General features: G+C 43.8%; 1 protein-coding gene across 22 annotated transcripts in view; it reads right to left on the bottom strand.

Moving 5' to 3' along the window:
• Positions 1-14234, bottom strand: part of camk2b1 (calcium/calmodulin-dependent protein kinase (CaM kinase) II beta 1) — a 75396-nt gene that overhangs the window by 7209 nt on the left and 53953 nt on the right. For 6 of the 22 annotated variants that reach the window (XM_056376807.1, XM_056376801.1, XM_056376800.1 and 3 more), the window contains 6 exons: positions 7574-7622; positions 3441-3530; positions 2613-2756; positions 1292-1468; positions 475-550; positions 263-357 (listed from right to left, as the gene is read on the bottom strand). In XM_056376807.1, coding sequence (XP_056232782.1) covers positions 263-357; positions 475-550; positions 1292-1468; positions 2613-2756; positions 3441-3530; positions 7574-7622 — 631 coding nt within the window. Of the gene's footprint in view, positions 1-262; positions 358-474; positions 551-1291; positions 1469-2612; positions 2757-3440; positions 3531-7573; positions 7623-9637; positions 9683-14234 lie in introns of all 22 variants that reach the window. The other 16 variants (XM_056376812.1, XM_056376815.1, XM_056376817.1 and 13 more) reach the window with 4 other exon arrangements.

Genomic DNA, 14234 nt, shown 5'->3' with positions numbered 1-14234 from the left:
CACCGTGACCTTGACCTTTGACCTTTGGCCACCAAAATCTAATCAGTTTGTCCTCGAGTCCAAGTGAACGTTTGTGCCAAATTTGAAGAAGTTCGGTCGAGGTCTTACTGAGGTGTCGTGTCCACGAGAATGAGACGTACGGACGGACAACCCGCAAAACAATACGCCTCTGCCTCTGGAAGTCTCCGGCACGGAGGCATAAAAAATCTCATTATTTACAGGCAAACAGTGCAACAGTCTGACACCAGAAGTGAAAACTTACGGTTCTCAAAGTAAAATCTGTGGAAATCCATCCCCTCCACCAGGTTGCCCAGCGCCTCTGGCTCAAACGAGGTCAGTCCGGGGTCGCAGATCTTACTGAGGAGGAACGACCGGGCTCATGTTAAACAAGCTAAACATGAACTTCAAACTATGCTAACTTGAACACAAGCCCAAAAAACAAACACAAGCCAGACACCAAAAATGCAGACTCACGCGTATGCCTCAAAGTCTCCATTGTTGATGGCCTCGATCAGCTGCTCGGTGATCTTGATGATTTCTTGTTTGCGTGCTGCAGAGGACAGTGGGAACACAAGTCAATCAGAGGCAAGCGACAGATGGAGAGGAGTTCGTTTTTAAATCGTTTTAATTCATCAACGCAGCAACACAGATGCTGAGGTGAAGTCAGTGAAGACTGAGAATACTGTCACTGGTGAAGAAGTGATATAAGAAATATCCCAACTCGTCTTATCGTTTGTGTAATGAGCTGGAGAAATAGGCTTTACGGCAGTAAGTATTTGGATTAAAGCGAGGAACACATGCAGAAAAAAATTAATACTAACAAGCTTTTCTTCTACGCCTCAAACGAATACACACATGTAATAGAGGCCTTGCTCATCACGAGATCCTGAACAAGTGTCAAACGCACTGTAATATGAGCACACACAAGGTATCTGCCAATATCACTGCAAACAATGTCACCGCAAGTATTTAAAGACATCACAACTGGTCAAAAGCAGCCAAACGATGCATGAATCCCTCTGCGGTCAGCGGTGCTCTCTGCGGCGGAGCACAGAGGAGGCACTAAACACACACACGCCCCCAGACGTTCAGTTCCCAACAAAGCTGACAAAAGGAGTAGTTTAACGCAACAGACTTTTCTCAATGAACCGCTGTTTACTCACAGCAGAACACCAACTGTTAAATGCGCTTCTCACGCACAGGCCTGCACTGAAATCCTGAAAGGTCATTCGACTGAGCCCCTGATTGGCTGCCATGCATAGGGTCGGAGTGGGTCATGCTCGGTACTCACTCTGGGAGGAAGACAGGGAGAGGCTCGAGGGGGAGTGAGGGGGAGGTGGGGAAGTAGTGTGTGCAGGTGGAGGGGCGGGCCTGGCGCTAGGCACTGGCACCGGTGCAGCATCACTCTCAGGTGCAGGGGCTGCCGGCGCCCTGCGAACGCTGCTTACCAGGTCTGTGAGCCGGGACACTGATTGCCGTCCGGGCAGGATGGGTGGGTGGATGGGTGGATGGATGGATGGATGGTGGAGATGGAGGAATGCAAGAACAGATTAGAAACAGTGAGCAGGAAACATAAGAGAGAATAAAGAAATGAAGCAATCCCTAAATTTATGGTGGCAATAACTGCAAAAGTAATCGATTGTGACAATATATCATTATCATAGAGAAGCATTACAGAAGGAGCCTGAGGATGATTCAGCGCACAAGCAGTGATGGTTTCATATGAGAGGTCTGGAAGAAGTTTAGCACACTCAGCTTTTCATTACACCTGAAGTCATACACCTCTTATTAATCCTGAGCCTTTCATTTGCATACGGTTATTACAAAACTTCCACGTCTTCGTCAAACATCATTTAAATGAAACTGTGCTGTTACAACCAGGATCACAGAATTATAAACGTATTCAATTTGACTCATTATATTTGGTCTGATTAAACATTTGAAGGTTTATTTTTTTATAAAAACTGTAATTTAAAGGACGGTGTTAGTTTTAATTTATCTTTCAGCACTTGGCGACTTTCCTAACCCGCCAGTGGCCCAGTCTTTCACGATGTGGATGTAAATCCATGTGTATCAAAAGTAAGTATTGGCTATAGTTTCATCTTTAAAATAGACTTAGTAATTGCTTAACTCAGCATGCCACCGTATTTCTAAAATTGCTGAGGGAGAAGGTTAAATACTGTATTTATTTGGTACTATTTTCAGGAGTGTATTAATACACATTTGGTGTGTATGTGGGACTGACTGAAAATAAACTATAAATATCAATAATACATTTATATAATAATATATCAAATCTATATAATAAAACTATCAGGTTTTTGGACAATAACAAAAATATAGAAACAATTTCAGCCATAAGTGGGTTTTTTTTTGGGCTTAAAAACATGTCATAGCAACATATTTTGATTCTTGATTCTGCAGTAGCAGATTGTTTTCAGTGTCACTTCACAACTACTCTTCTCTGAAATCTGAAAAACTAAAATCTTGAAGGGATTTTTTAAAGACGCAGAGATAATAATGGTCATTAGAAATAAGAAGTGATCTCTGTAGAGTGTAATGGCCGGCGGTTATCTACTGTACACTCCCTGCTGCCGCGCTCCTCTACTTACTCTGCATGGGGACAACAGGGGTGTGTGGAGGGGAGGGGGCGGAGAGGGCAGCGGGAGGTGGTGTGCTTGATCTCCCTTCCCCGTCGGATGTGGGCCCTGAGCCTCTACGCACTGAGCCCAGCAGGTCAGCAAACTTCGCAGCGGCTGAGTTTCGGAGGGAGGAACATGGGAGACAATGCACTTAGACAGAAGGATCAGATGAACTAACTTTGTCTTGGAGAGCACTGAGGCAAGAAGGAGACCCATGCAAATGTGACAAAAGGTGAGATTTATCAAACATAAACAGAAATACAGTCTCATTTACTGTGACATCTGTCTTTAGAGCTCTCCAGGACAAAGTCTGACTCAGACAGAGACAGGAATGAGAACATAAACACAGAGGGAAATTCATGCTTAGAAATAAAATGTGTCAGTGGGCAGCTTGTCTTGTTGTTCCACATATGTCCGTAAGAGGGAGACAACACATTATTCTAAACACACGTGGCGTGGGCGGAACGGGAGGGAGGATGGGATAGTAGAGGAGTAGAAATACTACAAAACATCTCAGTGTTTTTCTCTACTATTCATGTTATTAGATGTTTTAGAGTGTCTGACAGTCAGAGGCACAGCAGGTGCTGATTAAAACTCGGTCTACGTCAGGGCACCGGAGGGATTTCCTGATGGTAAATGTATGTTTCTAATACATGCGGAAGACACACAAGGGAGGATTTAGTCCAGGTGAACTGCAAGTAGAGCGTATGATTGTGTGTGTGTGTGTGTGTGTGTGTGTGTGTGTGTGTGTGTGTGTATGTGTTACAGGCTGCATTTTGCGGGGCCATGCTGACTTACAGAACACAGTGGCTGTGGAGCCCTGAGAGCTATCAGGCTGGGAGCTCGTGCTGGACTGCGCCTTAAGCGAGCTGTTGTCTAAGCTCTTCCCTGATAACATGCACACACGCACACACACACACAGAATGAGACCAGACACACACACACACACACACACACGTATGCAAAGAGAGATGTCAACCAGTCGCACAAAAACACAACAGAAATGTCACAGTGAAGAACGATCGAGCGTGAGTGTGATGGTGGGGGCAGATAAATACAAGACGATAAACCTGGTCAACCTTTGTCTTTTCTGGCTCTGAGAAATTACAGCTACTTTTCACCGACAGTCCTCTGTCTCCAGATCTTATTGAAAAAGAAAGAAAGCATTTCCCTCATTATGCCAGTTAATGGCTCCATTTTAGCTGGATTTACAACGGCGGCTGCTGGCGTGTGCGAGGCTTCACAGAGACTTTAATGGGAGGTTTCCAGTGAGCGGAGGATGGATGATGACAACGGTGATGGCCGTGATAATGAGAGAGAGTTGGATGTTACTCATTACCGCTTGTCTGTTTTATCAGCTGGCACAGAGGGAAACGCAACTCATGAACACTCACTCACAAATAGAGGGAAAGAAAATGTCCCTGCAGGAAAAAACAAAACAAAACAGATGGCAGGAGACTGGCAATAAAAATAAAATAAATAAATAAAAAGCAGAAAAAAAAGGAGAAAAGAGTTTCCTGCCAAGATGCTGCATTAATAGAGGTATGACTGCACTCTCTCCAACATGTAAACAATGATTAACATTTTTGTCAATAAATGCAGATATAAGAAGGAAGAAAAATGGCAACTACACAAAGCAAACATACAGAGACGTCACAGCGCGGTTCACACTGGTCGACTGACACGTGATCCCTCGGAAGTGCAGTGCAGGAACATCTCAGCAATTAGCATTTAATTCTCCGGATGTCGCAAAGAGGAGAAACTTCAGCAGTTAAACAGGAAGTAAACCTATAAATTATAACTTGACATGAAAAAAATGAACACCTCCAGAGATTAGATTAATGAGTCACAACAAGCAGCGCTCACAAAACTGTCTGCAACATATTCTCTACTATAAAAGCATCGAGAGTAACACAACAGATATGTGTTCAGATGCTCCAAAAGCCGGCGCAGGTGTTGGGTTACAAACCAGCTGTCGAGCACCCGCTGACCTGACGGGAACCTACAAAGGCCAACACTACAAAAACTGTTCCAACCAACATGAGTCGTCTCCCCCCCCCGCCTCCCGCACTCACCTGGCTCTTGTAGTTCTCTGTGGCGCTGAGCGTGCTATCCCCCCAGCTTCGTATCTTAAAGAGTCTTAAACCTGCTGTGTGAGACTAATGCTATCCAAGGGTGGCGCTAGCAGAGCGGCGTGTCTTCAACGCCTCTCTGGGTGCTCCGTCTCCTGCCACCGGGGTTAAATTTAGACACCACCACCCCCTTTTAGCCCCCGACCCCCCCACACACCCTCCCTCCCAAGGTGCCCTTGACCTCTCCATTCCTGCCAGAGGGGTGGGGTGGTGGGGCTCCAATTTGGGACCTTGGCTCTGATTTGGGACCTTGGAAGGGAAGGATGTGTGTGGAGGGGGAGGATACTTTTCACGGTGTGTACAGGGGCAGTACAGTGTGGTACAGCAGAGCCCGGGGGTCTAAAGGATTTTCAGGTGATGTAACGCTCGTTCAGGCTACCTTTCCTACATCAAGGGGAATTGAAATAATGAATTTTAAACGAACAGCAGGGTGAACTTTCATAAATCAGATATTTACAGACAGTTTTTATGACATAGCCACAAAAACATGGACATCAGTTGCAACCACTATATCTACTGTAATAAATGACTTTACAATAACGCTGCTGTATTGTCATGTTAGTCCATACACTGAAAAAATAACCCGTAGGATTTTAAGTATTTGCACTAGCACAAATTTTACTGCTGCAATATCAAGCGCAACTGACTTGATAGTATCAAGTAAAATGTACTTACCACTAAATTTAACATTCATGAAGATATTACTATAGATAAGATATAATATGTTGTAAGTTATACTTACTTAAACTAATTAATTTTCTTGATAGCTACGACTGTCGCTGTAAAGTTAATCTTACATATCTGTTATACTTACTGTTATGAGGTAAGTAGTTTTTCTTCCTATTTGACATTTTAAATTATTTAGTTGTATGAAGTTATATTACGCACTATAATTATGGAAATGTCACCAATTTTCTTTTGATAAACTTCACCATATTTTCTCTGTATGAACGTCTCCATGTCAATTAAAGAAGTGAAAAAAACCAAACAAACTATTTTACTGAAATCGCACCTGAAGTTATACGAAACTTTCAAATAACAACAAATAACTCTATAGAGATCAACGTCCTCTACCTGTAAATTATTGAGTGAGACACTGAAACTGTTCTAATACTTTATTAGCTACCTAATGAAGCCAAAGGTCAAAGGTCAGATACTTTTCTTCAAGGGATCTCTTTCTGGTCATGTCTAGCTATAACATGAGAACGCCTGATGCCAAAGATAAAGGTGATGAAATACATTTATCTGTGAAACTGTGAGTAGGAAGACTGTTTACTGAAGTTGTTTACAGCTAAAATCATCACGTGAAAAACAGGACATGAGAAGATAAATCTATTTATCTGAGTGCACTCTATGTTCTAGTCAGTTTTAGGTTTGAGATTCTCAGCTACTTTTACTCTGAGAGTTTTCAAACTAGAACTTACCAGTAAAATAAGAGCAGTTCCCCCCGAGTACTACTTGGTACGTGTAGTACTCTTTCTAGTATTTTCTTACAGATCTACATGACGGCTCTGCTGCGGTTGCTAGGGAATTTGTGACACAGCAGCAAAGCCTCTATAGGGAGGAGGAGGAGGAGGAGGAGGAGAAGATGGAAGCGCACACTGTGTTCTGTATGCTTGGCGCCGAAATGATACACTCATGACCCGATTTAGACGCATTGTACTCAGCTCGGATGTGGAGAACAGGGGTGTTTGAGTGTGCTGGCATAGATAAGCAGATCCAGAACCCATGCATCCGCGCACACAAACACACACAATCACACACAATCACACACAATCACACACAATCACACAGTGGCCACAACAACAACAAAAAAAAAGGCTGCATATAAAAGCAGATGGTGAAGTTACTTGCTGATATATATGTGCTATGCCCCGCACAGACCCTTATCTCACAAACTCTGCAGGCTGACACCCTGCACAGGCGTGTTGGTATTTCAGAGGTGTGTGTTTCTCAGTACTTAGATTTCAGCCCAACCCCAACACTTTTGAGAAAGCCAAACCACAACAGCATTACAAGGCCGTTTACATTTCACAGCCCCCCACCTCTCACCTATCAGACACAGACACACACGGAAACACACAAACATCTCTTCAGAGAGAAAGAAAACAAAAGAAAAACAGCAGAGGGAAGCAATACAGCCCGGCTCCATGAGAGGTCAGTAGGAGGTCAGCTATCCGCGGCCTGACTGCCTGGTGACTAAATTAGAATCACATTCACACCATCTGTACCACACAGGAAGCGTATGTGTGACTCTTATTTTGAAAATAACATTCCCTATTCATTTAACATGTGCTGCTTTTTAATAAAAAAAAAAACACTCACTGAAGTTTAAAAAATGATGTCATTAAGCCACGTTACACCTGTAATCTTTCAAAGCGGTCGAGAAACACGAATATGCACAGAAGATAAAACATTTAAGAATCCTCTAACAGGTTGTCGGGTTTCAACAACCTCTTTAGGGACTTTTTGTCTGAATGTTTAACTGATACTTTCTAAGCTTTTAAAAGTAAGAGCAGCAGTGGCCGGTTACACGGAGACACACTCGTTTAAGGTGCAACATTTATGTCCGTTACAGAGAGCAGCTTTCAGTGAGCAGAGCTCGTCACCATCCACCTTTACAAAGCTGAAAACTGAGGTAACTTACCCAGCTGCTTTCTGGCTCACTGTGCTATCTGCTGGTTGTCATTCACTCGTTTCTACTGTTTTCAAAAAATGACTTGACTGCCTCATGTCATATTTAAGATCATGGAGCCTCGTGGTGATCTCCAGTTATAGTTAAAATCTGCCCAGTCTTACCTTTCACATCTTCATCCTCCACAGTGGTGTTGCTGCTGTCCGACGACTCCTGGAGATCAGAGATAGACAGGTCAGTTCAGTTTGGGTTGGAACGTGACACAACACACATGAGGACGCACGTCACAGGAAAGACGCTCGGTTTACACAATCAGAACGCAGGCCAGCGGGGTGGCACGTCATGTCTCCACAAAACTAAAACTGCGGGAACCAGAATGCATCAAGACCAGTTAATGTGGATTTGATCCAAAAGCAGATGCCAAACGAGGACAAAGTTAGTGAGTTAAAATCATCCAGGATTCGTAAAAATATAAAGTCAAACCATGCCACCTAACCCATCAGCACAGGTCACCAATACGCCACCTTAGCAACCTGGTTTATCCTTGGCCTCAAACCTCTTTTCTTCTACTCCAGGCAAAGCTCCCCGTGCCTCCAGTGTGTGTGTGTGAGTGTGTGTGTGTGTGTGTGTGTGTGTGTGTGTGTGTGTGTGTATCACATCATGTGGACAAATGACGTCTTTCCTCCACAGGGGTGCTTTTGTCTCTTGCTCAACTTGACAGAAAACGCAACGGGATGTGCGCCATCAATCTACTTCAACAATAGCAACAGAATGGATTCTCACAGAGCAGCGAGTTGTCATCTTAAGGAGGTGCAATCTATCCGTCTACCGGTCTGTCTCTCTGCCTGCCTGTCTGTCTATCTCTTCGCAGGCTTTCGCCAGAGGAGAAGTTCGCCTCTGATTTCCAATTAGCAGATTAAATGGGGCTAAATTCCGCCGCACGTCGAGGGGAATTGAGAGACGAGGCGACCTCATTAGAAGTGCACACGAGCACGAGCAGCGTCACGAGCAGAAGCACAGAAGTGGTTTCATAGCCTGTTAAAGGGCAGCTGGTGACCTGAGGAGAGGAAGAAAGAAGAGAAAAAGTGTGTGTGTGTGTGTGTGTGTGTGTGTGTACAGTATGCGTAAGTGTGAGGGAGAGCATCCTGAAACAACACAAATATCATTTTAAAAGTGCGATTCCACATACAGTTTGTTTTCTTTGGGCTGAATCATAGAGAAGTTTTCTCTATGACATTTTACATCTCGTTCATTTTCTCTCATCCTGCCACATTACAGGCAGGAGAGGGCTTGTAAAATGTTACAGCCACATAATTATGATACGCTCGTTTGTGCACTTTGCTGTAATTTACCCTCTCGGGTGTTTATACTACAGTCACGTCTCAGCCCGTATATTAAGGCAGTTCTCTCATTTAATCTTGACTCTAGTTTTGGCCTCTGTTCGTGGACCGATGGCATTTGTTAAGATTTACTTGTACCAATAAAGTCAAGTATGTCAACTAGGCTGCTTTAAACCAGCCTGGTGTGAAAACATGAACCGTACTGAAGCAGTATCCTCCCAAAATACTGTCAGTGTCTCCACATGTAGACGCACTTTTTCAGCTGCTGTTGGGAACAATTCAAAGCCATGCACTTCACTCGGAGGGGAGACCCAAAATGTAATGCAAAGGTCACTCTGCTGTGATGCACAACCTGGACTTTGGAACGCACACACACACACACAAGCACGCACACATGCAAACACACACACATCAAATGCTAGGTCATACTAATGAGGAAGGAATCATAATGCAAAGTTATGCACAACCTCCACACAGATACACACACTTTCACACTAACCATAGCAACCAGATTTAACAAACCGCCAAAGAACAAATCAGACAATAATTAAACAACGAAATAATAAATAAAAAACATTATCTTTGATCTAAATCACATTGTAAGTCACAAGTTTGCTCAATGGGGCACTAGTTTAAACTGGTGAGTAACATTCACTACCCCATCCATCATCGCACCTCCCTTCATAATATAAAGGCATTTATCTCAGGAGTTTAATATATAGACACACACATATACACACACACACATATATGCACATACATGTCAGTAAACCAATGCCACGGTATGCATGATGAAAAGAAGGGTCAACGGGCAGGAGGAGATGAGGAAGAGGAGGAGAGTGACAGAGAGGGATAAAAAGCAGGTCAGAAATGGGGAATGATGAATACCTTTGTTCTGTCCACTGGATTATGGATGACGGTTGTCTGAGGTTCCTGGAGGAGGAGGAGGAGGAGGGGGAGGAGGAGGAGAGATGGAGGAACGTGGAATAGATGAGAGAAAGGAGAGGAAAAAGTGGGAAAAGAAAGAGAGAAGTTTTTGACATACAAGTCGATAGAGATGGACAAAGTGGCAGAAAGAGTGACATGAATGTTGGATGAAGAGAAAGTGCTTGTTAGAGTTGGCAGGAAAGAGAGGGAAGAATCCTCCAAAGCAATAGAGTGGGTGGATGAGCTGAAAACTGTAATCTGCAGCCAGTGCTGTTGTCTGCACATGCACAGAGGAACACACGCACACACACACACACACACACACACATGCACACACACACACACACACACACACTGACACAAACATGCACACACACACACACACACACACACTGACACACACCCAAGGAACAGGCAGTACTGAAACTCAGGGTGAAGTGTCTGCCATGAGCACATCAGCACTCGTGCAATTTGTGCCACACACACACACACACACACACACCACACACACACACACACACACACACACTCAGTAAGCACACAGCCTAAGGAAAAAGAGCTGCAATCACAACTGTGACATTTTTTTTTTTAACCGTAACCCATCCAGGGTTTTGCTGAACACGGATCGTCTATCCTCTGCGCTGCCCTGCTGTGCATGCATCATCCATCGCCCTACATGACGCCGATATGTACTGAATCAAGACAACTGTAAAATGAAAGGGACAAACAAATGAAGAGGCAATATACAATATAAATGCTCCACTCGCCTCAACATCTTACAAAGCAGCGGCACACCCGGCAGAAAGATTTAAGATGCCCCCACAAGATGAAAACGTGTCGTTCTGCTCCTTCACACTCGTCTCGACAGGAAAGGCGAGGCAGTGCTGGGCAGACGCTGGCATCATTTCAGGATCCCAGAACTTCATTCTGAAATGGTTTGTCAGGACTGTGTGCACAGAATTGGCTCAGTCACGTCTCAAGATCAGCCGTTTAACTTCTTAACTTCTCCTTGTTATTTTTTTCCCCCCTCTGAATATTCTGCCTGTTAAAACTCACCTTTCACTTCCACTTAGAGCCGAGTAAGTTACATCTTATATTACAGCTCTGCAGTCAAGTCTCTTTTGGCCGTTTCTGCCATGACTGTGGTACGTTTTTACGACAATTAGCAGCTCCTTTCAAACACTGGTATTTGACCTTTGGCGTACAAACCCCACAGTGTTGTTGCCTTCTTGCCCCCCCCCCAAATCAGGTCCCACTGTTTGCTGATGCCTTCTCTCTCCACAGTCTGCTGCTACAAACTGTCACTGGATTTACAGTAAATCAGATTAACCCCCCCACCCCCAACCGGAAGTGACACCTCTGTGATGACCAATCTTCATCAGCTGTCTCCCTGGCGATGATGATGTTGTCAGGGCAACCGTCACCCAGGGCAACAGGCACCAGTGGCAACTTGGGAGATAATGATGAGCGAGAATAAAGTACCTGGAGTGTGCAGATTAGAGGGGAGAGGGGGGCGAATGCTGATTGCGTCATATCATCAGCTGGGGGAAGGGTTTGACCGTTACACATCGCCGCTGACCTTAAAGTTCACGCTGCTGCTGTTTCAGCGACGTTCTAGTGGCACTGCTGAGTTAAATGAATTCATTCAGGTGGTCTTTTCTTATGTGATGTAAACAGCCACAATCCATTCATATCATTTAAATACTTGTGCACATTCACGATTCCCATCACCCCACCAAACGGCTTCCAGGTCAGAAAATTAAGGTCATGCGTGTAAAGGCAGTCTGTCTCTCCCTGACCTGGCGGCAATGCAGTGAATGAGTTAATGCACCAAATGGCTAAACAGTAACTAGCTCAAGTCCCTAGCAACAGCGTGAAGAACACAGCCGTCCTCCCACTCCTTTTTTTTTTTTTTTTATTCCCTTCAAGGATCAGAAAATAAAAAAAGACCCTCTTCTGCTTCATGGCTGTGCCCACACTTCCATGCACACTCTCAAGCGCACAAATGTGAAACTTCCCATCCAAACGCTTCCGAAAGTACGTCTGCACATGTGCCGAGTGGAGTGGTGCTAAAGCTAACATCACATGCACAAACACACACACACACACACACAAAGCAACTGCGACCATGTCTATAGAAACACACACACATACGGCTGCATCTGTTGCACCACTGGTGTGTGTGGCTGTGGGCTTGACATTGTGGCTTTTCTCTTGCATGAAGGAGGTGGCTGGCTCTTATCACTGTGTCAAGCGGAGGTCATCAACACACCATCAACATGTAAAACCCCCAATACACCAGGATAAGCACTGGGTTGCTTGAGTTAGTGACTCACTGATCAACAGCCAACTGTAAAATATAGCACAGTCGGCGGGGTCGAGAGGAGTAAGTACAATCTCAGTTAGCGTACCCAAACTTTTGGAGATGCAACAGTTAATATATTTCTTTCAATTTCTTTTTTTTTTTTTGAGTTAATGACATAACAAGTAACAGTGCACTGACATTTGAAGAAGGGCTCGTTTAAACATCTGTTTGCAGGAGCAGATTTATTTACTTCTTTTCACTTTAAAAATCAACAAGGTATGTAATTTGCTCAGGGGTGCCGAAACCTTTGCACACGACTGCACATATTATCATTAAATGCTTAGATGCACCTTGTTACAGCCGGTGCGACAAAGCTATATTTAGTGTTGAGGAGCAAACCCAAACTTGCCCAAGTCCTCAGCTGTGTTTCACGTCTAAGTCGGTGAGATCACTGCTGTGGCATCTAGGACTCGGTTGCCAGTGACTTATGATTGAGCGTGGCTACTGGTCTGGTTATATAAATGGCATGATATAATGAGCTATTCTGGCTTAATAATGTCTAACAGAAAACAGTGTAAGAAATGTTATGCTCTCACAAGCTTGTAAATATAACTCACTGCTGGAGCACAATTGCGATGATTTAATTTCATGAACATTAAGTCCATTAGGTGTTCTGAATCAGGAAACAAGCATGAGCTTTTTTCCCTCCTTTTAGTTATCAGCTTTAAAATATTTACAAAAATGGCTTCAACAAATGACCCAAATTCAAAATGAATAAACCTTTCAATTACATCTTGCCACCTTACACATTTTTTCTGACTTTTTAAAGGAACCATAATGGTATCAGAGAACTAAGGCCAACTAACTGCATTGAAATGTTCATCTAAATTGAATTATTTAAATGAGAGAGAGAGCAGCCTGGAGTAGCTCAGAGAGGCAGTTTGGCAAGAAAGAGAAGAGCACATGCTATGAGACTGTCACCTCCTGTAGCACTTCACCCTGAATGATTAGCAGAGCGTTCGTGCAACACCATCATTTGTGTCGCGAAAAACAGGGCGAGGATGTTTATCTTTACTGTTTTTAACCAGAGGGGGAAATCTCTAACTGACTAACGAGGACGGCGGTTAACCCTACACACCGATGGTTTAGGACTTTATCGATAGAAAATTGGGTCATTACAGTAACTTTAGGGGAAGTGTGTGGCCCGCTTTAAAAAAAGGGAGACGTCACTGATGTCTAACAGCTACAGTTATCCTGTGATGTCTATAGACTAATGTACATGATTTAGATGTTTGCAGGTGAACATATGTGCTGCCTTCAAGGACAGGTGGCTCTACATGTTTATCCCACCCTCATGTGGTGGTTCAGTTGTGAGGAGGGACTACAGCCCTGACATGGACTGAGCTGGTGGCTGTCTGCAACATGGGACCATTAAAAAATCTAAAAATATATAAAACGGACAGCATTAATGTAAGAACCACACAAGTTTTTAGATGATTTTAAATAAGCAAAACTACTACTATGTCCTTTAATTTAAGTGTGCTGTTCTCATCTTAAAGGGTCTATATGTACGTTTTTTGCTATTGCTACATAGCCAGCATTAGCATTAACAGCTGTTCACTTACCAGTCTAGAAGAAACGTTGCAAAGTTCAGCATCAAACTTCATTCCTTTACTTACTAAGAGAACTTTCCAGCAGTGGGAAGCAACACTAATGTTAATCTTGTTTTTCTTCTATTTCTATCACATCTTTTCTTCTAGTGAAGTTAGCACGCTAACCAGCTAGCCCCGGCCCATCCCGTATCAGAATAATACTTTGCGGTAGTGAGTCACTGTAGAAACCAGTCTGCCCTGAGAGGATGAAGTCGTAGCGCTGATCAGAGGAAATGTTTTAACCTCGCTCAATGGCTGAAGCTCTTGGCAAGTGGCCATTATCACCACCACCTGCTCCCGGCAAGAAACCACTCATAAATGACAGTGGCTGCAAATAACGGGAAATAATGAAACTAATGCATCTGTTCCCATGTCTCCAACTTACACACAGATAAATGTAAATGGCTCATCATACATCATGTCCACACAGATCAAAGGGAGCAGCACTCAGAGAACACAAATAACTTAATAAAACTCCCCTGGAGGCCTGATGCTAAGTAAAATTCCTGCTCACGCCTCTGGACTCTCTCTCTCTGTAGTGGTTTGTGACCTTGTGCCAGGAGCTCATGAGCATACAGGTTTTCATTCAGCTGATTTCACT

The sequence above is a fragment of the Seriola aureovittata genome, chromosome 5 (genome assembly GCF_021018895.1).
Source record: "Seriola aureovittata isolate HTS-2021-v1 ecotype China chromosome 5, ASM2101889v1, whole genome shotgun sequence".
In the NCBI taxonomy this organism is placed as follows: Eukaryota; Metazoa; Chordata; class Actinopteri; order Carangiformes; family Carangidae; genus Seriola; species Seriola aureovittata.
This window is presented reverse-complemented; position numbering and strand designations above follow the sequence as displayed.